Here is a 27,580-nt window from a genome sequence, read left to right as displayed (position 1 = left end):
ATATTTGATGTCTCTGTGTTTAAATTATACAAAACTTCTGTTATTTATATATCAATCCTGGTTACCAGTTTCACCCAGAGGTATCAAAGAGTGACATCTCGTGATAAAATAAATCAATCTGACTTTAGATGAGAGCATCAAATCATGATCATATTTCAAACAATATGACATCAATGTGACACAGTTGTCACACAAACACACAACTAACATTAAGAGGAAGCATTAGTCTGTAATAGACCTGTTAAATCACACTGCATTGCTGTATTATCCTGCATTTTTAATGTGGGTTACTTGGTTCTTGTAAAATCGCAATGCTGTTCTGTCCCAATACAAGAATTTCCTGTGAAAGTAAAAAACAACTAAAAAAACTGAAGTTAAACAGCTTTGTTAAGGTGTGTTAAATTAAATGCTTGATGAGTAAATTAAACGTAAATTCTTTTGAACTAACTTAAAAAATCTAGTTGTATTTTCAATTCAGTTGTTCAATTGAGTCATAAAGCTAATTTGAGCTGAAATTGGTGAATTTTTTATAGTGTAGTCAGTCAGTAATTTACTGTCACAGTATTGTACTGTCACTTTCCGGGATTTTCTTGTACGTTTCTTATACTAAATTCCTGTGAACGTCATGCAACCAGTAGCCAGTAATTTTCTGTAAAATCACAGTGTAATTAATAACAGTGTCAGCACTTTAAATGTCGCATGAGCTGACAACTAAATTCAATTACAATTAAAAAAAAATCAATTCACTCGAGTTATCAATACACATTACATTTTAATGCAAACGGTTTCCTATTTTTTTATTATCCTACTCAACTTATAAAGTTAACCAGAATCTCTTGCTGCGACACTCCAAAAATTAAGAATTGCCAACTAAAGAATTTTGGTAATGCGGCTTAAAATGTCACATATCACTTGCGATTAAAATCGATTAACTTAATTTTTTAGTATATACAGCATGCTATTGTTAAACATAATCCAAAAATAAAAAGGTTGTAATGATTACTAATACCTAAAGTGGGTGTGAGAGAGATATGTATCTACTGCATCTTTTTTCTATTTGATTTAATAAGACATTTGAAAGCGCCTTGTTTTTGTCTGTTGCCTGTTGTTTTGTCAGTTATTCCCTGTTGTTCTGTAATGATTGCCTTATCTCACCCCTTGTGTGGCATGATTAGATTGTCGTCTCTTTTATCAGTTGGTGCAGAATATGAATCTAGCTTTCAAGAGTCCATAAATGAGAAATGTAATAGCAAACAAGTGGGTGTCAGTGGGAGACAAAGAGAATAGTACTGATGGAAATGATCATACTGCCAATTCAAAAATGATTGTTTCTGTGACAGGGCCACAAAAATTGCAAAATTTTAAAGGCAGAGGAGAAACTCAGGCGACCCTATACAGTACATTCATGCTATACAGTACACATCTGATGCGTGCTTCTTTCGAGAACAGGTTTTGCGCTTAAGTTTTAATTGTACTAATAACTTTAAGGGAGCTTTCGAAGGTTCTAGCTTAATTTTCACTGTGGTTCTAAATTCACCACAGAGTGACATGGGTGTGATCTATACTTGTCACTGAATGGTTGGAATGGTGGCAGACCAGGGACTCGTGGGTGCATAAAAGTCTTAAGTATCTCCATTTCTCCTTTTTCACCCCTCTAAAATTGCCCGCATATTTTTTATATGGGCGAATATCAGATCTTTAAAGCCAAAGCTTCGGCTCAACTCAAAGTGCCCGGCTATGTTTGCTTGCTTGAAATAGCTACATTATTAACGAAGGTCTGCCTCACATCTATTTCATTACACGAAAATCCATATAATAAGTCAAAATCCACACACCTTCATGACAGCACAATTCACACATCTACTGGTTTGATAAAACCATCAATTAAGATTCCTTTACCTACGTTTGATCAGCTTTCAATTCCATTTCAGATTTCATCACTACATAGCAGGACACTGTTAGCGGCCCATCGCACTGTTTTTCTAAAATAGCACATCAAAGAAACAGGTGAATTGACACTGTCTGAGAGGCTGATGTAAAACTCTGTCAAGCGCAGTGGTGGACAATGGCTTTAAACAGACAGGGGAGGCAAGCTGCTAAGCGATGTTCTAATTGAGACGAGTCTGGTGAAATAGGAAGCTAATTAGCGCAAAGCTTAGAGAGAGACGCTCTGTCAAAAAGAATGACATCAAATGTCATTCAGCGAGAGAATGGAGCCGCAGAAGTGACCGAGCGCGTTGGTCGCATCCGCTTATGTGGTTGCTTTTCAATTGAGTTTTAATTGACAAGAAGATTAAAGCTTACTTCTCAGGAGTTTTAAAGAGAGAGAGGGAGTGAGCGATAGTCGTTAGAGGAGGAGAAGTGTGGGCCGTTGTGCACGTCGTTGAAGGTTAGCTCTGGTTCCCGCTGCGTGAGCACTGCCTGAGATGGGCTACTTGTTGGACATTCATTATCAAACCCTGTTTGGTCCTTTCATCTGCTGCTCTGCAGAGCCCTCCACGCAAACTACAGAGGCACCTTGCAGCTTGACATCTTTCCATTCACTATGTACCTTAAACAGCATGCTGCCACATCAAAGCAGACACAAGCCCTTTGATGTTGCAAAAATAAAGAGCCCCAATGATCTACTCAAAACCAATGGAACTTTTTGGTGCCTCTCTCCCCCACACACTCTCTCTCTTTTTCTCATTTTATTGGTTTTTGATAAGCTTCATCAGAGTTTGGGGATGGGGAAGTTAGGGTAACCAGGGCTAACCATTGTAAGTGCTCCTGTTAGCTAAATGTGTTCATCAGCATGAACAGTACATACAGCATAAAAGCGTAAAGTTAAAACACAGATAAGCAGAATAAAAACTTGCACTTAGGTTATACTGTATATCAACAATGTTTCAAAACCACGTGCCTACTTATACATTACTTAATTTTATAACAAAAAAGCCTTCCATGTATATTTCTGATGTTACTTACTGTACCCAACTAAGAAAATATGTTGAGCTCAAATAACAATAACAGACTAGCTGAAAATGTATTGAAATCATAGTCAATGGTTTATCGTAAAAAAAAGTTATTCAAAAGTTCATGGTGCATATCCCAAAGTCAGGACTTATAAGGACAGGACTAACCCTTGACACATTTAACTTTGGGAAGTAAACATCTTTGTATGTTTACTGAAACAATCTTAAAGGGACAGTCCACCCACAAAAATGAAAACTGTGTCATTTTTGGATGACAGATTAAAAGAAAGAAAAGTACATAAAAACACAGAATTTAAGTCATAAAATAATCATAAAAAAAATTAAGTACTACCCATAACAGTAAGCATTAGCCATTTCAAAAATATGAGTTTTTAACAACTTACTGAAACTGACTACTGTGGGTGCATTTCTAATAGTGACTGGATGAGTATTCCATAACCTGGGTGCAGAGACAGGCTGCTGAAGAATAAAAGAATTAGCGGACCGAAGGATGCGAGTAGGCGTGTGTAAGCAGACTAAGTTAGAGATGTAAGAAGGGGCTATTCCATGCAAAACTTTATATGTTAGTGTTAGTGTTTTAAAAACAATACGCAATTGAACAGGAAGCCAGTGCAAACTATAAAGCACACCAGTGATGTGATGACGAGGCGCATTGTATGTAAGTACATGGCTGCTGAATTCTGAATGTACTGCAACGGTTTGATAGATTTCGCTGGTAAACCAACAAAGAGTGAGCACCGATCTGTCTTAGAACAATTTAATTTGAGAAAAATATGGTGCATCCATGTTTTTATTTCCTGCACACACTCCTAAAGAATTGTGGAGACGGCAGCAAGATCAGATCTGGAGCTGATGTAATTTGGGCATCATCAGCATAAAGTGATGTCCCAATTCATATTTCCTAATGATTTGCGCTAAAGGAAGAATTTAAACACACAAAACAGATCCACGAGGAACACATTTGGACACCCGTTCAATTTCAGATTTGATGTTTCCCAGGAGGACAACAAACTGAGAGCGATCAGTGAGGTAAGATTAAACCAATTAAGTACTTGGTGCTGTAGAGGGATCACAAAAGATTTGTGAGGAAACACTAAAGAACTGAGATTGCAGGTGACTCAGGCAAGATCACTGCAGACTTTGAGAAAGCACGTTACTTGAGAAGGAAAGATGAAACAATAAACCAGGTGAAAGACCAAATCAGAGGCGGGGGATATTAGTAAGGATTTGTTGGAGAAATTCTTGTGTCCGCTGAACATCACTCATTGGCTTCAAATAAAGGGGAATCTTTCTCATCTTGGTCAAACATTTGTTTATGCCAGTGAAGCTTACTGCTAGGGTGACTTAACCTTTTCCAAATAATTTGAGTCTCAAACATTTCATTTGCATCATGTATATTTATCATGCAACTAGTGACCTCAATATCTTTAACTTTTAGCTTCTGATGTTCTTTTAAACACATAGCATTTTGTTCTTAAATGCTGTAATAACAGGGATCTTGGATGAAAAATGCCCTCAGGCATTTTTCTTTTCTTTCCGCTCTCTTTTTTCTTTTTCTTTTGAATTATTCACTACAGTTCATTAGCCCTTGGGTTCCTGACTTTAAAAATGTCTTAATTTTTCCATTCTATTATTCTATATATATATATATATATATTCTTACATTTTCTTTCGTTCATTCTTTCTATCTATCTATCTTTCTTTCTTTCACAAAGTAAGACATACACTGCAGTGTTGACTCATACACGTGTGCAGTCAATCACATACACACCCACATTCCCCATCTCTCACCCGTCACACGTGGCAGCATGATAACAACAGGACTCTCAATGACTGTTATCTTGTCATGCCCTTAACAGAGTGATATGGTGGAAATGTCAACAGAGTATTGAGAAATTTTGCGCTTCACGAAATCCTCAAAGACAGAAAGAGGAAGTGTGAACTTTAACACTCCGTCAGCTTCTTTCCTAATTCAATGAACTTGAAAGTTAATAAAGTGCTTTATTTTCACCCCTCTTCTCTCACATAAAAGCCCGCCACACCAATTAGCTTTAATTCACTTTTTTCTCTCTCTTTTTCCTTTTCATGCTATCAAGCCTGCAGAAAGCGTTATATATTACAATCATTTGCATTATCCTGAGAATCAGCTTTGAAGTTGTGAGATACTGTAGGAAAACAGGGCTCCACTAATCCTCCAGAAAAAGAAAACGTTCAAAGCCTCTAAATACTCTGGAACAGATGTACATTATCATTGGATTTGCGTTTTCGCCTCTTTGCTCCTGTATTGGTAATTGTGTAGCGCGTAGTCGCGTGTCCCTCACATCGTCGTGTTAAGCATCTCTTCTCGACAGAAGCTAGCACCCCACTGGGCCAATTCGTACTTCAAAGCACTGTGACTATCTACGGGAGACAAAGCACACTTCACACATATGGAAGCAGCCTCCTCACTCACGCTTGAGTCTGTAGCATCATTCATTTGCTCTCTGTCTGTCTTTGTGACACAGAGATACGGCTATCCCCCTCCACACACACTCATCACACAAATCCAGCAACCAACCTTGTGTCACCATTCATATGTGTGTGTACATATTTGTGAAAGTTTTTGTGTACCTTGAGATGAAAGAGTGTTTGGAAAAGTGAAAGTCTTGGAGGGAGCAAAGCATATGTTCAATGTTTGTGTATATTTCTTCTGAAGATAATACTGGGGTCGGCAAAAAGTGTGCTTAATTATATTGTATGTAGGGGTGGGCAAAAGTAAAAAAAATCACAATTCATGTGAATATCTTTGACACATTTGACATCACACATTATTTCGTTCTATTTAGCAAAGTTGTCGGAGTTGATAGCCTAGTGGGCAGTGCTCCAACATGTGGTGCGGTTGTGCATCGGGCGACCTGAGTTTGATTTCCATCTCGAGGTCCTTTCTCGAACCCTCCCACTTCACCTACATTACATTTACATTTATGCATTTGGCAGATGCTTTTATCCAAAGCAACTTACATTGCTTTTATTCTATACACTTTACATAGGTATGTGCAATCCCCTGGGATCGAACCCACAACCCTGCGTTGTTAACGCAATGCTCTTACCACTGTGCTACAGGACAGCACTTCCTGTCCTCTGTACTACTAAGTGTTACAATTAAAGGCATAACGCCAAAAACAAATCTTTTGAAACAACCTCACTGGATGCATATTTTGTTAGGTAGATGGGATGCAAGAGAACATGTCTGTGTCATTTAATTCTGAGCAAATCTCCATTTTGTTCATGTAAGCAGTCAGGTATGCTGTAAATGAGATGAGCAGAGTCTATGTTCACTAAATAAAGATGTAACTTTAATAAAAGCTTGGGAGGACTTTATGTGTTGATGTGCGTGAAGACATTAGAATGCAGTGTCACGCTCTCTGTGAGCCATTTGTGTCACATTGGAGTCATGCCGTGCGGTAGAAGGGCTGGACTGCAGCTGTGGGAAATATCTGAGGCAAATAGCACAACATTCAATATAGATGAACAAAGACACACACATACGCTTGCAAAAGTATGTGACCAAATGCACCACGCATGCAACGTCAAATGCATTATATTACATCAAGAATCAGGACCACACAGTCACTAAGCAACGGTTTAGCTTTTAATGAAAGATGTTTTAGCACAGGTCAAATAAATAAAACAATTTTTTCCATATTCCACTGTAAACAAAACAAAAGTCAAGTGGGTAGTGGGTGTGGCATAAAATCCTAGCAAGTTGTGTTATTTATATACAAGCCCCTCCATGAAACACTGTGACTTTGAAATGTGCTGTCACTAACCTAAGCACATTATAAATAATGAAATGTTACGAATGGCACTATGTGAAAGAGCTGATACTAAATAGCGCTCAACTCATCCATCACCACAGGAGTCTGTTCACATTGTATTTACATCAAGCCTTGACTAATTCTTTTCAACTAAACAATCTAAAACATATCAGTCTAATGATTTTTTAGTGTAATGAATAATCTGGAGAAAAGTATAGATGAATATTAAAGGATTATGAGTCAATTTAATAATGCCATATCGGCAGTTTTTAGCAGCAGTGTTTCAGCATCTGGTCAGGAAATAGTAAGTATAGGTGACGTCCACCAATGTGTGCATATAAAAAGCAGTAATATTAACTGCTAGGGTGTAGCAGTAATGTCTCATGCTGTAATGAGAGTGAGAATATGAGAGGGATGGCTGGGGTGGGAGTGTTAACCTCCATACCACACATTCATTTGTTAGCAACAGAGAGACTGGGAGAAGGTCGACTGTCACTCACTTACTAGTTGTGATGAGACCACCATGAAGTCAGTGGGTTTTCCAAAGTGTAGCGTGATACTCTCATACTTCCACCAATCGGAGCGAAACAACAGCCACTCAAACTCTGACATATTCTAACCAATGGCAATTTATTAACACCTTTTCATTTACACCAACTAAATTTCTAATTAATGTTGGGATCACAATTTAGGCATTCCATCAAAATGTATGCATGTATGACTCTTTGTTAGAAATGGCAAATACAAATTTAGCTGAGATCAAAAACATCTGTCCTACCTCACTGGTGAGTGGATCACTTACATCTGTACCTTTAAAACACCTAAAGTGTAAGTTTTAACACACACACCTGCTCACCATCTAACTATAAAAAAAGCTAAAACGTGTCTTATAACCTTCAGAAGTGCCTGTTTCAAATTCGCACGCATACACTTTCTGACAGTAGGGTATTGGTGAGTTATGGGACGACTGGAGACTCCTAGGCGGCGATAGTGTCATCCTGCCCCTACGGAATGAGACAGCTGCCACACACACAAACACACATACACATTCACTCTTTCCCTTTAGGTGACTCTGATTGCATCAAAGCTAAAATAGATTCATAATGTACTATTTAAATGTTTAAAAACTGCTGTTAGGAACACTTAAGCTCCAAATAAACCAGACTTGCTACACATTTCGTTTTTGCCAATACTGAGCTAAAGGCACAACCCTATTATATACAGCATCATAATTTATTACAAATTATTTGATTATGAAGATTTCTTTAAAGGTCCAATGTGTAATTTTTTGGGAGAATCTACTGACAAAAATGCAATATAGTATTCCTTACTATGTGGTCAGAGGTGTAAAAAGAGCTAACATATGATCCATTATGTTTTTATTACCCTAGTATGAGCTATTTCTATCCCCTGCAGACCATGTTGTTTCTACAGTAGCCATAAATGGACAAACTGTTATAGAGCATTTCATTAGTATGTTATCTCTTTCAGCAGAGAAGAGAAAACATGATGACATCTTAGTTCTGTGTCAGCTACCGTAGTGCCTTCGAAAGGGACGCGGAAGGGCTTGAGTGAGCCGTTGGTTGCAATTTGCGACCTGTATCGCTAGATGTAGCTAAATTTCACACACTGAACCTTTAAAGTAATCAAATTCAATGGTAAGTTTCCGTCAAAACATCCTTACAGCTCTGGTGCTTTGCTGCTCTCGTAAAATAAGATTATTATATTACACAGACTCTAAAATGAACCTGAGAAACAAAAATACTATCTTTCCTTGACAGCACCAATTGCTTTGGAGTTTACAAGGTGGAAAGATGAGAACTTAACTGAACTGAAAATGGGAAAGCTGAAACCACAACTGAACAATTACAAGACACAATATAAGGTATAATTTCGTGTCATACATATAAACTTTTCCAAACATTTGATTAGGCCTATTTTGACTTGACATAAACCCGACAGAAATATTTTTTTCAAATAAATTATTTTTTTAAACAAACTTCTGAACATCCTACAAGATCTCATATTGTATGATACACATAATTACGCTATAAACTCTGATACCTGGTCTTACAATGCAGATAGCTTACAGTCAGACAGAGAAAAACAAAACAAAAATAGAAAAAAAGGATGAATAAAAATATATCCGTAATAAAGCTTACAATGGATTTCAATCCAGTACATCTTGATGACACTGCAGATTGGTGGCATATTAAAATAGAGACAAATAAAAAATACAATCTGAATGATAAAATCATGTTAATAATACAGATAATCATAATAATACTAGAGGTAGCAGCTGATTATGATGTTCTGATTTCTTCATGTCGATCGGTTAAGTTCTCGTGCTCACTGACCATTGGAGCGTATTTACTGGCTCTGTACATTGTGTCCTGTATTGCATTTTTAAGGTGTTGATCTCTGTGAAAAGCTCTTCATAAATAAAGTGTCATGAATGCAATGGCACAAGAAGTGCTTTTCAAGTGGTCTTTCAGTGGAAACGCAAGACAAGTGTAAAAAAGACACCATAGGCACACAATGCGCAGATTCGCGCATACACACGCACACACAACAATTACAAAAAAGGAATTGTATTCCTTCAAAAGTGGTTTGATATACCAAGTTCTTCATTAACTCCACCATTTCGATCTCAGTGTACACTGAGCCATTCATACAGATTAAAGAGAGTGATTGAATCTCAACAAGACTAGTCATGGAAAGTCTGTTTCATGATGACCCAAAAATCATATGAGAGTGGCATTAAAGATCTTGCCTTCGTTTCCTTTAATATTTTTAATTTTCGATTGAAATATGACTCGAAAAAATGTTCTGACAGGTTTCGTGAGATTCACTCATAGAGAAAGAGAGAGACTGAGAAAAAGAGCATCAAACAGAATGAGAGAGAAAGACAAAGCAAAGAAGGAGTGAGAGATAGAGCCCTTACTTATTACGTAATTCATTTCAAAGACACGAAGATACAACACACTCACACATGATAATATCTACAGATTCACACATACTCCGACACACACTGTCTGCCATTATAGCATAAACGTGATGCCATCTGTCCTCATCATCCTCAACTTGGCCAAGCCAAAAAAATCTAATCATTCGACTTATTTGTTCCATTTCCCATCTGTTTCTTTTTATCCACATCCTGTATATCTGTGTGACTGTGAGCAGATCAGCTCTTCAGGACTGATAAAAATGATGGTAGTGATGATGGTGTTCGTGGTGATGATGATGCTCGTGCCGCTGGACGACCTGAGCAAGTCCTCCTTCATACAGCATCAAGCTGGGCAGATCTTTCACATGCTCTTTCTCCACCACAGGACCAGACGCCCCGGTCGGCCCCAGAGCCCGATAATGTGTCCCTTCTTTGGGCCTCTGTTTGTGTCGTCTGTAAGGTCCTGAGCTTTGGTGTGGAGGTGTCTGGTTGGGCACCACAGGAGGAGGGGGAGCTCCTCTCCTTATCACCCGACTGGCAGAGGCCTGAGCGGTGTGGGTGCGATGTGTTTTGGGGGATCGGAGCGTGTGTGTGTGTCTGGTCAGGACAGCTGGGGGATCCATGGAGATGGTCTGCGAGCGCCGATGGTAAGTGGGGTACGAGTGGTCATTTTCGGGTTCGTGAGAGCGTGAGCGCATCTGATTGGATGAACGGGTTGTGTGGGTGGGTTTCGTTGGCTCTGTGGCAGGAGCGGCTGTAGGAAGCACAAAAATCATTTTAAGAGTGATGTATTATACTTTGAGGACAAATGTGTGCCTGTAGTGATTCATATCCCAGGAAACAGAAAAACTGACAAAAAAATTTACGCTTTTGATAAAAGTGTCTGCCTAATGCAAAAATATCATTGCAGTGAAATTTATTTCTGTTATCGTGATCTCACCTGTTCCAAAGCGGGATGTGTAGTTTTCGATGCCGGCCAGGTCAAGGTAATGGTTTCTTCTCTCCAAGTTCTCATCAACACAGTGCCGTTGGCAACCTTGCTGGTTGTGGTGGTCACTATGATAACGCCTAATACAACAGGATCAAATGGTCAATCTCAAATAAATTTGTGTGAAGATATTTCTACAAATCTGTAAGTTAACACATTATCATTTTTATGTCGAAAGCTTTTTATTGAAATGAATGCCGTTGATTGAATATTTCAAAATGTATTTTTGTTATTAATGCACAAAACCGAACGAAGAGATAATGTGGTCTGTTGACATAGCTGCTCAAGTACCTTAGAAAAGCTCTCGACTTTTTCTCTGAAGTTTTGGAGTATTCAATGCACTTTTCCCCCTTATGTTTGGAATGGGGAGCATCTGAGAAAGAGACAGAGAGAGAAAGAGACTTTATCAAAGAGAGCTGCGTTGAGTTGCACAGCATCACACAAACACGCACACATACCGCAGCAGCTTTAAAGACCAACCAAAATAAGAAAGAAACCTTTGTTCCCTGTTTTTTCTATTTATTTTGAAGTTTTATAAAAGAAGAAAAAACAACAATGCTTCATTTATTCTATTTTGAACCTCGGGCCTCATATAAATCTTAAAAACACACAAACACACACATACACACGCTTGTGAATTTGCATGAAGGCAGCTGCTGTTTTCAAAGACTCTTCTCTTTTAAAAGCATGATGGGTATAAATAGCCCAAATGACAGCACTAAACAAACAGAAACAGTTCTTCTTCAAAGTTCTTTCTTCTTTCCATCACATTGTTTTAACAAGTAACACAGTTAAGAAGGTTCGGCTAAATGTGGATCTATTTATTTTTCAAACAACAAAAGAGAGAAGACTATCAGAGAGAGATAAGATTGCAGTTTCCATATCTCTCTCCCTCCCTCTCTCTCTCATAGTTATCGCATATCCTGATTTTAACTATGAAATAGCATTACAGGAGATGCACTTACATGGAAGATAAGAAAATAGAAGAGGAGAGACAGAGACACCTGGTTTTAACACTCATCTAGGGTAACCCAATCAATTTTGTTCAGCTGAGACATATTGCTACTAAGACGTGATTTTCCATGTGTAATATGCATTTACATGTTCTTTTAGTATGGATTTGTCTACACCAAAGGTAAAATATTAGAGGTTTCGGCCAGTTTTCGCATGATCGGCCGTGACCGGTGACAGGCAGGTCAGTCTCACCTCTTGCCGATTCAAAGCCGATTGTATGTTTCCAGCGACGCGGGCAATAACTTCAAATACGCAAGTAAACGTCAAGATGGCTGTCTTTAATGGCTCATTTACACTCGTGACTGTGTGGTTCCACCGAACACACACATCATGTAGTGCACAGACAATTTTTGACTGTGCAGTAGTTCATCTCCGTTGCTCCGTCTACTTCGGGTATGTAATACATGCGAACTGTGATGCTAAACTCTGACACATGATAAACTCATGTTGAAGTCGTTCACTATGTGTAAAACAAATGTAAATTACATTCAACCTGATTAATTGTCTTACGTTAAAACTGTGGTCATTTCACTGAGGTAGAATGACTTTCAACACGACTTGAAAAAAATCCAAACTATAAAAAATGAATAAATCAACCAATATTTGTGATATATATCTGATTGAGTTCTTTACTATCACAAAAAAGGGCAAATACATTAACATATTTAGAGTAGAATTCACACAAGATTTTTTTCTTTTTATTGAAGTGGCAGCTAAAATCAACACACTTCATTTAATCCCATAGACCCAAGACCCAAGTTATTTACATTTCAGAAAAAAATAAAGCAATGATAGTTTCATAAACAGAAACAGACAAGAATAAAGTTGTTAATTTAAATTTAAAGTATTTTATTGTTATCTTAGACTTTTGTGAGAGTACAAAAATTAAAAAGGTTGATTAAGTGATTAAGTTTAGTTATATTTTATTATTTATATTTTTTTTCAGTCACAGTGTTCTCCAATTTAAGAGTTATTTGGGCAAGAGAAGATTCTGTAATTTAATGCAGGTTGTAGAACTGTATTTAGGAAAATTGTAATGTTCAATAATTTATGTAATGATAATAAAAAAATATGAAAAAATATGTATTGAAGAAAGTTAATGTTTTTATATACTGTCAATAATAGTTTGTGGATATAAAATTGGAATCGGCAGGTTTCACTTATAATAAATTCGGAAATCGGAATCGGCAAAGAAATTTGCAATCGGTGCATCTCTATAAAATATGCCACTAATATACAGCCAGATATACAGACCCCTGATCGGAAAAGGCTTGAAATTCTACCGCAACAAACAAAAAACAAACACAACATCCAACATAGTACGGCAGAGAAAGCGTGCTGTGCAGTGGACGGTCTGATCTGGTTTTAAGGAAGTTTTTCCAACACCAACTGACTGCCACTGACTCCTGTAAATCTAGACTGACCGCTGCAGATGACAGCATGGAAACCCAAACTATAGATGGAAAATAACATGACGTGTAGCCAGCTATATTTCTTGTTCAGACTGGACTGCAGTGGTGTTGAGATGCAGTACAGATAAAGTATAGAATGATAACTGCATCCTCAACTGCCAAGAGCTCAGACTCGATCTGATATTTGAAAACGTGTCATGCAACTAGCATTCAGAACTAATGCAAATAAACGTATCAGATGCGATTCTCTCTGTACCTGCATTGGTCTGGGTGCAGTTCCTCCATCTCTGGCTGGAGTCTGGGGCGACAGAGAGCTTAACTCTGAGGGTCTTACTGCTGCTGGGGGAGTGGTTTACTGACGCGTCCACAACCTCGTATATAGTGTGCAGCAGACTGGTGATGTCCTGGACGAGAGAGACAGGAGAACAAAGAGAAGGAAGCATACAATTATGACTCAAATATCTTAATTATTACCAGATGCTTGATTATAGTGTTTCGCATGCACAAGCCTGTATGCACCATACGAGATCATGCAATATTCATCATTCATGCACAGACATGTCCATAATGTGTTAATTAAAGTCTCCCCAGCCTCAGGGCAGGAAGAGAGCAGACCGCATGGAACACACTGTACATCAAACATCATTTAGGATGTATGCAATGAAATGCAAAGCGAGTATGAGGTTGAGGAAAACCACAGTGAAATAGTGAGAGATAGTGAGTGACAAAAATGGTACTCCTGCCTGTCCAACTTGTTCAAGCAAACCAGTTAAGATTTATTGTAGTTGTTTGTTCCATCATCCCATTCACAGTGTTCTGTTAGCAAGCTTTTCCCAGCCAATGTTCGTACTGAGCAAAGGTCTCAGTCGTCTTACCTCTCTCGTGACCTTGCCATTGTTGTCGAAGTCGTATAGGGTGAAGGTCCACTCATGCCTGTTATCTTCTTCTACTGATACAGCACACTCCAATTCCTGATTATTAAACAACAAAAGATAACAAGTGTTTTGGAAGAATAATACACACGTAAGAGTAGCATTTATTAGTGCTTTTCGAATTTTAAGCAATGACATATAATGTAGGAAAAAAATGCTCTTTGAAAGTAACTGCAAGAACGATTTTTTTGATAACTTTGAGAGAACGTTGACTAAAGTTGTGAGAATGTGTATGTGGTTTAAAATGACCTCAAACTGCAATTGTTTGTGTTGGCCGACAGTGGCAGACCCATCAGTGTCCTGCATTCTCTCTTCCACACTACAGCTCTCAATCTTCTCAGGGGGCAGAGCCACTAAGGGACACAGAAATAAACAGACAGAACTTTTAAAAACGGTATTATTTATACAATAATTTCTTATTCTGGTTTAATGTTTATGGTGTGAGAAGCAATACAACAGCCATAATTAGAAAATCTGCCTTTGAAAACCCCACAATGACAGACCAATATTGGGTATACATTTATCAATATAAGTTGCATGTCTGGGAGAGAGTTTACTGTACTGAAAGACTGTATTACAGCTCGGCCAAGCGCAACACATTGTCAACATACAAAATCCTTACGAACAATCACAACCTAAGGGCCAAACCTTAGAAACATATCCTTGATAGCTTATTTCTGCCTGATAACCTTAACTAAATTCATAGAAAAGCCAAACAGAGTCTAACAAAGGAAGTCGTATCAGTGTTAGTCCTGAACTCAATACCCAAATTTCAGAGGTAGTTTGTCGCTCTGTGTATTGTGGGTAATAAGATGGAGATGTTTTAAACGAGAGCAGATCTAACACAGCTCAGCGAGGACACGGCTCAGCATCAGACTGGGTCCTGCAGGCTAAATCCCCCCCCTGCCCCAAATCCCTGCGCTTTGAAGTTCCATTCTCAAACCTTTTGGCCCAGGATCAGTCCGTCTGTAAAACAGAATCTCTAATTAATTAAGCAAAGTCAAATCTGAAACAGTGTTTGTTGTACGAGCCAAAAGGATAGGCAGACACAACAGTATCTCCCTCTCTCTCTGTGTCTTCAATCTCGCTCTCTCTCTTCATTCACATCTCTGCTGCTGATCCACTAAGATCAAAGAGGACCTGTCCTGTCCCTCTGCAGAGAGAGGCAAGGGAGGATGAAAAAAGAGAAGAAAAGCACCAGAGGATGATAGCAGTCGTCCCAGGGAGCTTTTACAGGTTTTTTGGAGGGAAACAACGTCAGTTCGGGGCTTTTGATCAGGGCCAGAAACTCAAAGGCAACGTTGAGCTCCGGGGGCCAATGCCTGCTTGCCAGCTAGCTCATAATATACAGGAGGTGTTTATCTAGAGGACTAAAAACTGGTCACAAAGAAACTATACACACCAAACGCGCATACACGCAAAGGAAGCACTACGCCACATAGCAATAGTCAAGGCCTTCCAAGCTGAGCGCTGAGACAGCCAAACCAGCAAAACTGAATCCGTGACAGAGCTTTATAACCACGCTATGCACCACTAAAAAATAGCTTGTCGTTGGCCCAAAGGTTGCTTTCAATCTGAAGGTTCACCTGGAGTTCAGGTGAGTGTTTAATAGCTCAAGCGAAGTGTTTGGTTTAGTTGAGATTAAATTGCAGTGAAATAGGCACATCCCTGCTTCCTAAAAAGTAAAATTTTCTATGTTTACTTTAAAACCTTATGAAGTCATTTAAACCTTGAAAAGGTTGCAAACTTATTATCATGGAAACATCAACTGTGAATAAGTAGACAGGCCAGTGATTAAAGCTAAAATGAGGAGTGTGATGTGAGGGATATGTGAGACGGTGAGAGGGTTTTTACCTTCTAAACGATAGTGTTCATCACTGATACCTTCAGCGTATCCTTCATCCAATGGCTCCTGCTGAGACAGAGAGAGAATTTGGGTTATTTAAAAGGAAAATGTAATGTTACTAAAAGGATTAAAACATTTCTGTTAATTCAAATCAAACAAAGTATTGGTATAAATATTATTTGAAAAACTGAATAAAAGTGATAAAGGTTGAACTGAGAAAAAACCTCAACAAGTTCAACTCATACAGCAATTTAAAAAAAATTATACAATGACAAAGGCAAACTCAACTATTACATTTACTACTTTGCTATTAATTAATAACAAATATTCAAGAAAAATTGCAACTAAAAACGTTAATTAAAAATATTAAATGAATATTTATAAAACTGAAGTCAAAACAATAATAATTTGATACAGAAAAGTGTGAAACTAGACCACAGCAGAATCCAAAACAACAAATAAACATATATAACAGTCTGGATTTTAACCTACATTTATCACATTAGCACCAGAGCTCCAATGTCCTAAGCATGTGCAGTAACCACTTGAGCACAAGACAAGGTAACCATTCTGAACAGATAACATCACAGGAAAGGAATGAGAAAAGTGAAGAGCAATAGAGACCGTATGAGAAATGAGAGCCTGTCAAGCACATACCATAATTTAGACTACAGCAGGTGTGCATAGCCTACATACCCTTTGCAGCACAACAACATCCAAAAAAAAGGCATCATTCATCAAGTACCCTGAAACATATTTGACCCAGAGTCCTCTTGCTCTATGAAAGGTGACTTTGAGTTGATGTCACCCTGAGATTAATTCTTCTATCATTTATTGTTGTAAGCAGAAGTAATCAATGAGAAGTGTCTCATCTACAATATTTCATCATTCTATTTTCACCACACAAAAACATCTCTCCAAAAAAGCGCTACTTTCTCTCACACACCTGCATCCTCATCTCGACTATCCTACCGTCTCTGTCAGCGTATTATTTCTCGTGCCCATAGACTGACCCTGCAATGTCATTGGCAGTCTGCAGCTGTGTGTGTGTATCTTGATAGTGCCTATAAGGGATTGCTTTGTCTTCATCTACACTAGACAGCCACACTAATGTCTTACTGTAGTGCATCGAGCCATACACTGCCATGCACACAAACACACATTTGCCATTATACTCAAGAGGTTAGCCGACAGCACGCTAGGGGAATGTGCTAATTATGTGTTGTCTGAATGATGGATGTGCTGTATTATAAATATGACTGCTTCTCAATTGGACGAAACAGTGTACCGGACGCCAGGCGGTTCTCCCAGTATTTTGCTTTTATTTTCTATCATTCAAGGTCAAGTTCATCTAAAACGTGTGGCTTTAAAAGTGCTACTTGGCTCTTTAAAATGAGTGTGCTGCATTTGCCTGAGTAAGTATTTATATTTTGCTGTGTTTTCTTCCACAAGACATTGAGGGCTGTGAGAAACTCACTAATCCCTGAACTTCACCTTTAAGAGGCATTTAGCACAATCACTATGGCGTCTGTCAGCCCCTCTCAGACACCCTTAAAAAGCTCTATGGACCTCTGCCTCAGTCACATGCACCAACAAATCATCACCCTTCTAACTTATTCCACCCCCAACTATTCAGTCTCTTTCCCCTCTCGGTCTGATAGAGTCGTCTCACACAGTCCAAACAACAACATAAACAACAAAATATAGCACCAAAAAATGCTTCACAATGCATGAAGGAAAACAAGAGCATACAACAATAAGAGCACAAAAAGGAAACAAAATAAAAACAAGTTGAATCAAGCTAAACACCCAAAAATCTTCCTTTAACGGACCATGTTTGCAACGCCTCTGGGCAGTTATTTATATCAAAGCAAGACACAAGTCTGATCTCTTTGAATGCTAGAAGGCAGATATTTCTAAAATTGCTGTATATTAATTCTAAAATCTGTAATTAAACGCGATATGGACTGTATCATAACTTTGGTTTGCTAAACTTAAATTGCGCTAAAAATCAGCTTTTTCAAAGTCGCTTCACAAAAGCCCATTCTTTGGTAAAACACACACTACACGCATAAAGCGAAATGTAGTGTTATATAGAAATAACTCCATCATGACACACAAACACACTCCATTAAAGTGAGCTTGTACAACAGGACAAATTTTTGTTTTTGTTTTCAGAAAACACCAGAGGCTAACTGTCCGTGGAGAGTGTGATCAATAGTGGCCGATCTCTCTTCAGCAGTGTAATGAGGGGCTAAAGAGGGATCTATAAACCCACAGTTGAGTGTGTGTGTGAGGGGGGCTTGAGGTATCTCAAATGTATAGTAAGTGAGTACCATTTATAGCGTGATTGAAAACTAATAAGACAGAAAAACTGGATGCTGAGTTTGTGCGATAAGAGGCGTTTGATTAAAAGCCTTATTTTCTCATTTCACAGATGAAGTCTTGTGAGTGACATTTTAAATACAAAGAATAGACAACATCTGTGAGACCGTCTTGTTAAACGAACTAGATTTGTTTCTCCAGCCTGTGTTTCGCGGCGTTTAAAAATGCTGGAACAGATGGAACAATGGCGTTTCTGCTGTGGGTCTATTGCCTCACGAGCTTCGTGAAACGCAAACAAGGGCTTCACTTAATCTGTGCCAGCAACCAGAAACTCTTTTCCAGACACCATGTTTCACACTCTGTGGAAAACCAAGCAGATCTGTCTGTTTCAACACCAGCCAAAACAGGAGAGAAGAGAACTTTTAGTGCTTTTCTACAAATACATGCCTACAGAGCACTGCGCAACATTTCTTGCCATCCAAAACACATGCACACGCATCAGACACCCACTGTGTATTTGTTAAAGCTGTGATCAGTGGAAGTACATGAATCTTTCAATATGAAAGCATATAAGTTAATTAAAGGAGCAGTAACAACGGGAGGGAGAAGCAAAGCGAAGAGCTGTTTACAAAGGAAGCGTTCTTGCATTCCATCCGTGGTGTTTTTATAAGTATGTGTTGCATGTGCGCAAGACAGGCATCTCTGGCAATTGCAAAATCTCATGCTACTTTTACGGGATCGTTCTCCAAAGGGGCCCATTGGTAACAAGCTGGGTCAAGCCAAAGTGAGCAGTTCCCTCAGTTCTATTAAATCATTTTTCATATTCACACATTTTAATGTAAGTGACCAAATGCCACACAGGGAAGACTACAGAGAGATATCAAGGGGGAATTCTCATCCCCAGACAAGGTCGATTATGTGTCTGAATTCAATTATGGATATATTGTAGCTTGTTAAAAGTGTCATTACGATAGGAATGGGCATTTGCATGTCTGCATGTACATTAAGAAGTATGCGAGTGAGGGAGCAAATAAACTGTGTTGTGGAAAGTCCCACACAACTCCGTGTCTGTGTTTTCAGTCTGCTCGCCACGCCACAAGGGCCGACAAACAATTTACACAGCTGATGACAGTTCTGCATGATCAAGCGCCAAGCGCGCTCAAACATACGCATAAAACACGCACTCCCAGTTATGCATGATCAGTCGCCAACCCCTTGCTAGGCCACAGCCTTGGAACTTCATCAAACCCATGAAAACCTAATTAAGAGTGTCTCGCTCCCTCTCCCTCTGTCTGTCACCTTCGGTTCTCACTCAAACCACAGACTTAATCATATTAAGGCAACGCTGCGAACGGCATCCAACCAGAAGTGCTCTGTTTTTATGACGGTTTAAGCCTTTGTAAAGACACATGCACCTACAGGTACCATATTTCACCGGAGAGACAATAAACTATCTGCATGCATGGAAAAAGACCTGCAACTAAATTCCTTTTTAATCTGCTCCGTCTGTTATCTTGCTTAAGTGTATACAGTTACGTGCTCTCTGGTCTCACGAGAGGGATCTACGTATATGCTAGCGTGGCCCCCTGTGCTGAGGGCACAGCTGACGAGTCCGCGCTAGCAAGACGACCAATCCAAAAATGACTCCTAGCACTCCCCCCAGCACATAGGCCTACTTTCCTACATGTGTATGACAGAGTGTGGAGTTCAGTGACCTACATAAGAACCACATACTATATAATGAGCAAAAGAGACATCCCAGATAACCTGAACTACTGGAATGTCAGCACTCAAGCTAACCTGTGAACTACAAGGACATCAGCATTAGTCACTGTTATATTGAGACATTGGTTATGTTTTAGTTTAATTACTTATGAATCTTTTGAGTGGGCAGTGGTGGATGTCATTCACCCTGGGTCACAAAGCAACTTTCTGATTGGTCAATAACTCAATTCGTCCAATCAGACTGGGTAAATATTTCATTGCATTTTAGTGATTGAGTAACCAATTAAAACTACTCTGTAAAAGTTGATGTTGATATATTATTTCATCTATTGCAGGCAGTCACCAGGAGAGAGCAAGCTTCCATCCCGAGGACTTTTGGAGAAAGCCGCTTGGCACGCATTTTCCATGCATTTTTTATGCTTTTGAGATGGTACTGGTCAGCTCCAAGCAGGGCGCATCAAACTGTACATCCCATAATTAATCGCAGTCTTTGCGGTTAGAAAACCGCATTTCATCACGTCACGATTTATTCGCAAATGCAATTAATCTATTCACATTAATAAAACTTGTCACAATCACTTGTAAATAAAAAGCATACAACAATAAGAAATAACCACACAAACTAAACACAAAAAAGGATGCAATTCCTAGGGTGCCTTAAGGCAGTGAATGTGTGTGATGTGTATTTGTCCCTACGGGCTTGCCATAGAAAGCATATGTTTACATGTGCCGGAGGCCTGTCAGCTATAGTGAGAAAAAGACTTATGTTCAGTAAGTTTTCTTATGTTGTATTTTATTTAAGTTTAACCACAGAAAAATACTCCATTATAAACAAACCACTTTTGTTAGGTTGTGACAATCTAGGACAATATGGCTTATAACAGTATATCAGCATTTAGTTGGAGGTGAGAAGAATGACGCAGAAAGCTCCACAAGCTCAACCATGCCACTTTTTCTCTCATAAACACGCAAAACAAGCAGATTACAAATACATCTCAGAAATCATATGGCCCTAGATATCACACATATTTCGAGCAAACTTTGACATTATTCAGGGATAGAGAATGACAGGTAGCAGCAGCAGCCTCTTATTCGCCATTTAACACCTGAATACGCAGAGATAAAACATGCAAGTATCGATAACAGTATCCTTTGTCATGAAGCTTATCGATACTCTGGCATCGACCCAATTATGTACCAGTCCAAAAAATTACCGGTTCTTGGTACCCATCCCTAGTTATTACTGACTGTAAAAGGGTTTGGGAAACAAGTGCCCATTCGTATCTGTACTGCCAAGTCTTTTTATATTGTCCTTGTAAGGTGGAAGGTATTGGTGTGGGGGGTTTCTGTATGCCAGTGTCTGTGTATTAATTTCTTAGATGAGATTAACATTGCAAACATTTCCTTACACATTACCTCATACACTGTCCATGGTAAAACACATACCCAAACACACACACTTGGTCTTCGTCTATATTAGTCTATATCACACAAGCAAGAGTGTGTACAACCGTATATTTAGATTGTAAAGGATTCAGAATGGCATCCAGAGCTATTCCTCAACCAACATGAGTGTTATAGTTCAAAACAATATACAAAAAGCATTCAATAACATGGAAGAGTGAATGAGAGATAAAATGAAGTTTGAAAGATAAAATGAAGCAAACATATAGTGCTAGTGAGTCTACACTCTTTTTACTAGACACACCTTCAAACCCGGAGAGAGAGAGAGCTTTGAAGCACTGAAAATGAAGCAGTGTTTCCGTTTGTTCTCTCTGTTCCCCTTAGGTGATCTCTTCTTTACCCTCTCTCCATTTCCCATTTTCCTTTCTCTTTAAAAGCTGAGAAAAGGAATAACTAAACTGCCCCAAATACAGAGGAAAGACTTTACAAACATTGTGTTTGAAACTCCAGTCTATTCCTCTACAAAAGAGTTAAAACACCAGACTAACAGAGAGCTGGAGATTTGTCGTACAGGCAAGACGGGAGTTACCATATCCTTCATTATGACTTTTTAATAAGACATCTAAACACAGAAAGACGGTGACATGAATTAAACATGCTTACAAAAAGAAAGTAGTCATTCTGCTCTCATGTTACTGTAGTTTTATTTACAGATTGATGATGAGCTAACAGCTGATGAGAGGAAAAAATAAACTACAAATTAAAACTTGATCTTTGGTTTATTTTTAACTGTAACGTTGACAGATCAGTGTTTGATACTCTAGTAGACTAGAGCTTGATTTCAATCATGTGTGCAAGGTGAGACTATCACTTAAAGGATTCACATGTTCACTCAAATGAGTAACTACATCTCACCCTTTAAAAGAGGGGAAAAACCTAAATGTGTCAGAGCAGCTGTATAAATAGGGGTTTTGATGAGGCTACAACACTTTCCTGAGCTCCGCAGCTAGTGGATGCGTGCCTGTATTTAAGTTAATTTGGCAAAACAGAGCTAAATTCTCAGCTGTTAATCTCAGAAATTTGGTCCACACATTCCCTCCAAACACTTTGATCTCTAGAGCACATCCGGACAGACGTGCTTTAATGCACCACAAACACACGCTTTCTCCCACTCAGACGCACCTAGCCAGGCACCGTTTCGGCCCCCAGCACACCCCCATGCCACGCATACCTGAACACTATTTTTACACACGCACACTCAAATGCACAGTGTATCGCTGTTGCATTACTCATAGTCTAAAGGAAAAACACATACAACACAGGGTGAACAGTTTAAACACCTACAACTGATGAATCCCAAACATTCAGAAAAGGTGGTTTTCCTACGTTCCATGTAGCCTGAAAAGTTTGAAGTTACAAACCAGAACTGCATGTCTAAGTTAAGGTAGCAACCTAAGAGTTTTTTTTTTAACTTTTTTAGTAATGGTTCACCCAAAAATGAAAATTCTGTCATTTCATAAGACTTTCTCTCTTCCGCAAAACACAAAAGTAGATATTTTGAAGAATGACGTTAACAGGCAGTGTTGTGCTCATACAATAGAAGTGAATGGGTATCGCTTACGGGTTCAGTTACCAAATGTTTAAAAAATACGGCATCTTCTTGTATGTTATGCGGTCGGGTTTGAAATGACAAGAGAGTAAGTAAATGATGACAGAATTTCTATTTTGGGTGGACTATCCGTTTAAAGCGGAAATAAACCATTCGATCAAACGTACATTATTTAGTAAACGTATTTTCACTTAAATAAAAAAACAAATAACAGAGTTCATACATGTAACCATTTAAGAAAAAAGTGATGTTTTGTTATGGCTTTTGGAGCAAGAGCGCCGCCATCTTGCAGCGCCATGGCATGTGACATCACCAGGTTTGATCGATACATATATTATCCGATTAGATTACCCAACATTGAGCAGTGAAGAAATAAAAGTATTTCCTTACTTTTTGAATGTGCACTTGTTTTAAAATGGATGGAGACGAACTAGAACGAGCTGATGACCACATGATTAGTCTTATTAATCAACCTTAAATGGTTACATGTATCGAATCTGTAATATGTTTTTTTATTTAAGTGAAAATAAGTTTAAGGTTCACAACACCAAGGTAGTGCATGTGCTGCATTTTCTAGACAGATAATTCCCATAAAATTCATCACGTACAGCTCAAATACAGTTTAAACTGTCACAACTCTACCTATGACAACTAAACCATTTACGAAACATTAAACAATAAGACACTTAATGCAGTGAAAGAGCAGCCACCTGCAGGTCTCACTCTTTCTGTCCTGGAAGATCCACCTCCTTTTTCTCCCCTCCTCCCTTTCCCATTCTTCTCTCCCATCTCATGGGAACCCCTCAGCAGCCCAACACTGGAGCCAATTGCTCTCCCGCTCCCCAGGGGCACCCTCTTTAACAGAAAGAAAAAAACAAAGTCTTCTCTTTCCTCCCTCACCCTCGGTCCTTCAATCTCTTTCTGTCATCCTTTCTCAACCACCCTGGAGAGAGATGGTGAACCTGACATCCTGAACAGGAAAAGTCTAAGGGTAAGTGTGTGACAACTGCACTTGAAGCTTAAAGTGAAAGAAATACTTTGAATACAGGGAAGGGAATGTGAGAAACAAAGTGAAGGAAAAAAGGGCATGCTCTGTCATTCTTTGTGCTACAGTGAGAAAACATCTGAGGCAAGTCGAATGTGTATCTGTGCGTTTGTTGTCGGGAAGGGTTTATATCTAAGCAGTCGTGTATAAGCGTTATATCCAAAAATATTCCCCAAAAAGTTCTCCAATTCCTTCAAAATGTATTTTTAGAATGAGAGGGCTCTATTTGATCTAGCCTTCAAAGTGTTTAAGTGGTTCAGTCTTTGATATAACACACAGACTGGTTTCAAAGTCGTGATATAGAGCCTGGTTTTATAGCTGACCTACTAGCTTCTTTTAAGCTGTAATGAAGTTTCCAAAACATATAGTCTGGTTTTAACGTGATGGTATTGCCCTAGTTTAGAGCTGAAGTGCTAACTGGTTTTAGAGCTCTGATAAAGCCATATTTCAAAGCAGTAATAGCGTCTGGTCTTGGCACTTTGATACAGACTGATTTTAGAGCTATGATGTTAAGTATCTTCTTTGATAGTGTAATTATCTCTGGTTTTAGAGCCCAATGATTGAGAGCAGCTTTATATCAAAGCAGTGTGGCCATTGGATAAAAAGTTCAGGTCTCATTAAGCTAAATGATACTGAAGTGGTCAGCTTAGTAATGGGATCCAGTCTGACCAGTAAGTGCTGCCACTTTTGTAGAAACACAGAGTTGGAATCAAACCCCCATCACCCGCATACACACCAAAGACATATCAGAAAACACACGCTTACCACTAGGCCATAACTCCAACCCGCACCCTTTTACTCAAGTAGAACTGGCAGCGTAATACCAGCTACGGGACCAATGCAAGCCGGGCTGGAAAACGTAATAAGCAGTACTACATAAGAAAGTTTTGTGTGGGACAGCCAGTTAACCTAACACAACACAAACAAACTCATCAAACAGATTCCTGGCTCAGGCTCCCCACTGTCCACACCATCTGAACGCCATTTACAACACAGACACACACACAACAGTCCGAATTGAACACATGCTATAAATAACTTACTCTCCAGGTAGCCTCTATTAGTTTTTAACAGCCTATAGGTTTAAGAGTGAGGTATGAATTTCTTCATGTTCAGCGAATAAGGTCATTCTTCTTATACAGCAAGCACTCAATTGCTCCTCTTTCTAACCTGTCTTTCAAAAGAAGAGAAATATTTAATTTAACATACAGTTTAATTATCTCTGACAACCTGTTTTTATACCATCAGTTTTAAGTTACGTGCAAAAGACTTTGAAGAGAAGCCAAAGAGTTGGTAGCTGGAGTGAAAAATCAAAACCATAACAAGAGCAAATGAATAAAACAGAAAAAACAACACATGCTTTCAATCAAGACTACACACTCTGATCTATTTGATATTTCTCATTGGAATAATAAACAGAACGTTTGAAATCATTCTCAAATGGTTCACTTGCAATCTAAAATGAAAGAGAACTAACACAAAGATGCAAAAATCCCTCCAGTTGAATCAGCCTCAAATTTCATCTATCTATAAAGTATTAAATTGTCCTGGAGACGCTTTGTTGTGTCAAAACAAAGCAAATACCTCCAAATAAATATTTATGGTTGGGAACACATTTCCTATTCTTTTGTTTCCACAAAGCTCCTAAGACCATTAAACGCACACACACACACACGCACACAAATATTTATTTCACAAAAAACAGTCCCGTAAAGTCATAATTGCATTAAAGGTCTAATGCTCGCACAGCAAGAATCCTGCCCAAATAATTTCACACCAGCTTGGAAAAAACACATACACTCAGTACTGATCTTCATCAGAGCATCACAGGGAAAACAATGTCTCTCTCAATTGAAGGCTACTGTGGTGACGTGATTAAGAAAAGGTTGAAAAGTCAGCAATAAAAGGCAGGTTGTGTTTATGAAGCCATTTCAGACTTTGTGACTGTTGCTTAGTACTATATGATCTATCAAGCAACAATAAAACCCACATTAAACAGAAGAGAGTAAAAAAAGTCATAAACTTTAAACTGTCTGACTTTGACCCAATAAAGCACCATGGGTTCATGCTTCCAAGCTCGTTTTCCCCTAGTAGCCTATCTAAAAATCCACTCCTCATTTTGATAGAATTTCTTTGTTTGTAATGCAGCATTTTGCATGCGAAGCAACTACTGACCTAGAGTGAGAAAATAAATGAAATGCAATGCTCAAAGTGCAATATTTCTGCAAACTCTCAGGGTGTCTGAGTCAGATAAAGGTTTGTGTTTGTATGTCCACATCTGAAGACTGGTTTTCAAGAAGTTGTGGTCGCAAGCTCCTGCTGTTTGAGACGGCCGTTTAATAGCAGCCTTCTGGATTTCCTCTCTTTCTGTCACTCTCCACATCTCTCCGTATCTCTCCAACCCTCAAAGTCTTTTGCAACCGCTCTTGACCAAAAGAGGCTTACGCCAAGGTATTTCCAGAGCATTTCTCTTCTTCAAAACGACAGTGCTCTTATGCGTTTACCAGGATGCCAAATCTGAGACAGACTGGCCCTCCCTCCACCCCTCTCTTGACTTCACAATACAGCGCTGTCACCAGCCTGTCAGCCTGCAATGCTTTCAAGCCGCCGTGATCTATTACCTACAGAGAGAACTTGCATCTGTTCCCAGCCCTCACACAGTTCTTCCCACCACGTTCAAATAAACCATTTACCCATGTGAGCCGCCCGAGTAAAAGTTGACGTGCCTTTTGTCTAAACATGACTGCTGTTTTACTTGCCGGGAAAATTCCCGTTATAAACACGCAGCTTTATTGATTAAAGGAAAAAGCTAGGCAAAATAATATCTATATATGCTCAAATAATATATGTGCTGCCTGCCTTTAATATACCAAATGTATTTATTTGCCTGTTGATGTTTGACCTCAAAATGATGTGCCTGTCAAAAGTAAACAGTCTGAAACTCTTCAAAACTTGACATTTCCCCTGTTCAAAGAAATAACAACAAAAATCTCCTCCTCTCGCTTCAAAGGAAGCAGCTCAAAGTGCGCAGAGCGCTTTAACAGACATCATTAAAGGGTGTCGGGGAAACATGCATTCACAGAATGTTTCTCCTTTAATCACTGCTTGAAAAACCTCTGCCTTTTATAGTTGCGCTCAAACTACAGACTGTTTCCAAATACTTAACTATTGTCCAGAAAACAATGGCACGAAAAAAGTGCTGGTTTTAAGTCAATAGGGTGGTCTAGAAGCGCGTGTGGCCCGCAAAACCGGGAAACGACGACATGCAACACGAAAAGGCTATAGACTGTTTAAAACAAATACCTTTAAATCACATTTATAACTGAATAAACTTAAATGTAGACAAAGATGGTTTTATCCAAAATCTAGAAGATGTCCCTCATTAATCCCACAAAAAAGCTTTTTGTTGGTTAAATACAAACTCTAACCTGACAAACCTTACATGGATACATAGTCACTTCTGAGACATTTTATCCAATCAATAACACAATGTATCACCCAAATGGTTTACCCCTGCAAAATATAAACTAAATTAAACGCAAGGAGCAAATGAGAGCCCAT

At 38.8% G+C, this 27,580-nt stretch overlaps 1 protein-coding gene across 3 annotated transcripts in view; it reads right to left on the bottom strand.

The window, feature by feature from the left end:
- Positions 1-6,593: 6,593 nt before the first annotated feature.
- The window catches only part of nkd1 (NKD inhibitor of WNT signaling pathway 1), a 67,467-nt gene continuing 46,480 nt past the window's right edge, over positions 6,594-27,580 (bottom strand). For 2 of the 3 annotated variants that reach the window (XM_056743508.1, XM_056743346.1), the window contains exons 4-10: positions 15,920-15,980; positions 14,315-14,418; positions 14,009-14,104; positions 13,390-13,537; positions 10,999-11,080; positions 10,660-10,787; positions 6,594-10,473 (exon numbers count right to left, since the gene is read on the bottom strand). In XM_056743508.1, the coding sequence (XP_056599486.1) occupies positions 9,965-10,473; positions 10,660-10,787; positions 10,999-11,080; positions 13,390-13,537; positions 14,009-14,104; positions 14,315-14,418; positions 15,920-15,980 (1,128 nt within the window). In that variant the 3' untranslated portion in view covers positions 6,594-9,964. The remainder of the gene's footprint in view (positions 10,474-10,659; positions 10,788-10,998; positions 11,081-13,389; positions 13,538-14,008; positions 14,105-14,314; positions 14,419-15,919; positions 15,981-27,580) is intronic. The other variant, XM_056743427.1, reaches the window with a different exon arrangement.

The sequence above is a fragment of the Triplophysa dalaica genome, chromosome 1, assembly GCF_015846415.1.
Source record: "Triplophysa dalaica isolate WHDGS20190420 chromosome 1, ASM1584641v1, whole genome shotgun sequence".
Lineage (NCBI taxonomy): Eukaryota > Metazoa > Chordata > Actinopteri > Cypriniformes > Nemacheilidae > Triplophysa > Triplophysa dalaica.
This window is presented reverse-complemented; position numbering and strand designations above follow the sequence as displayed.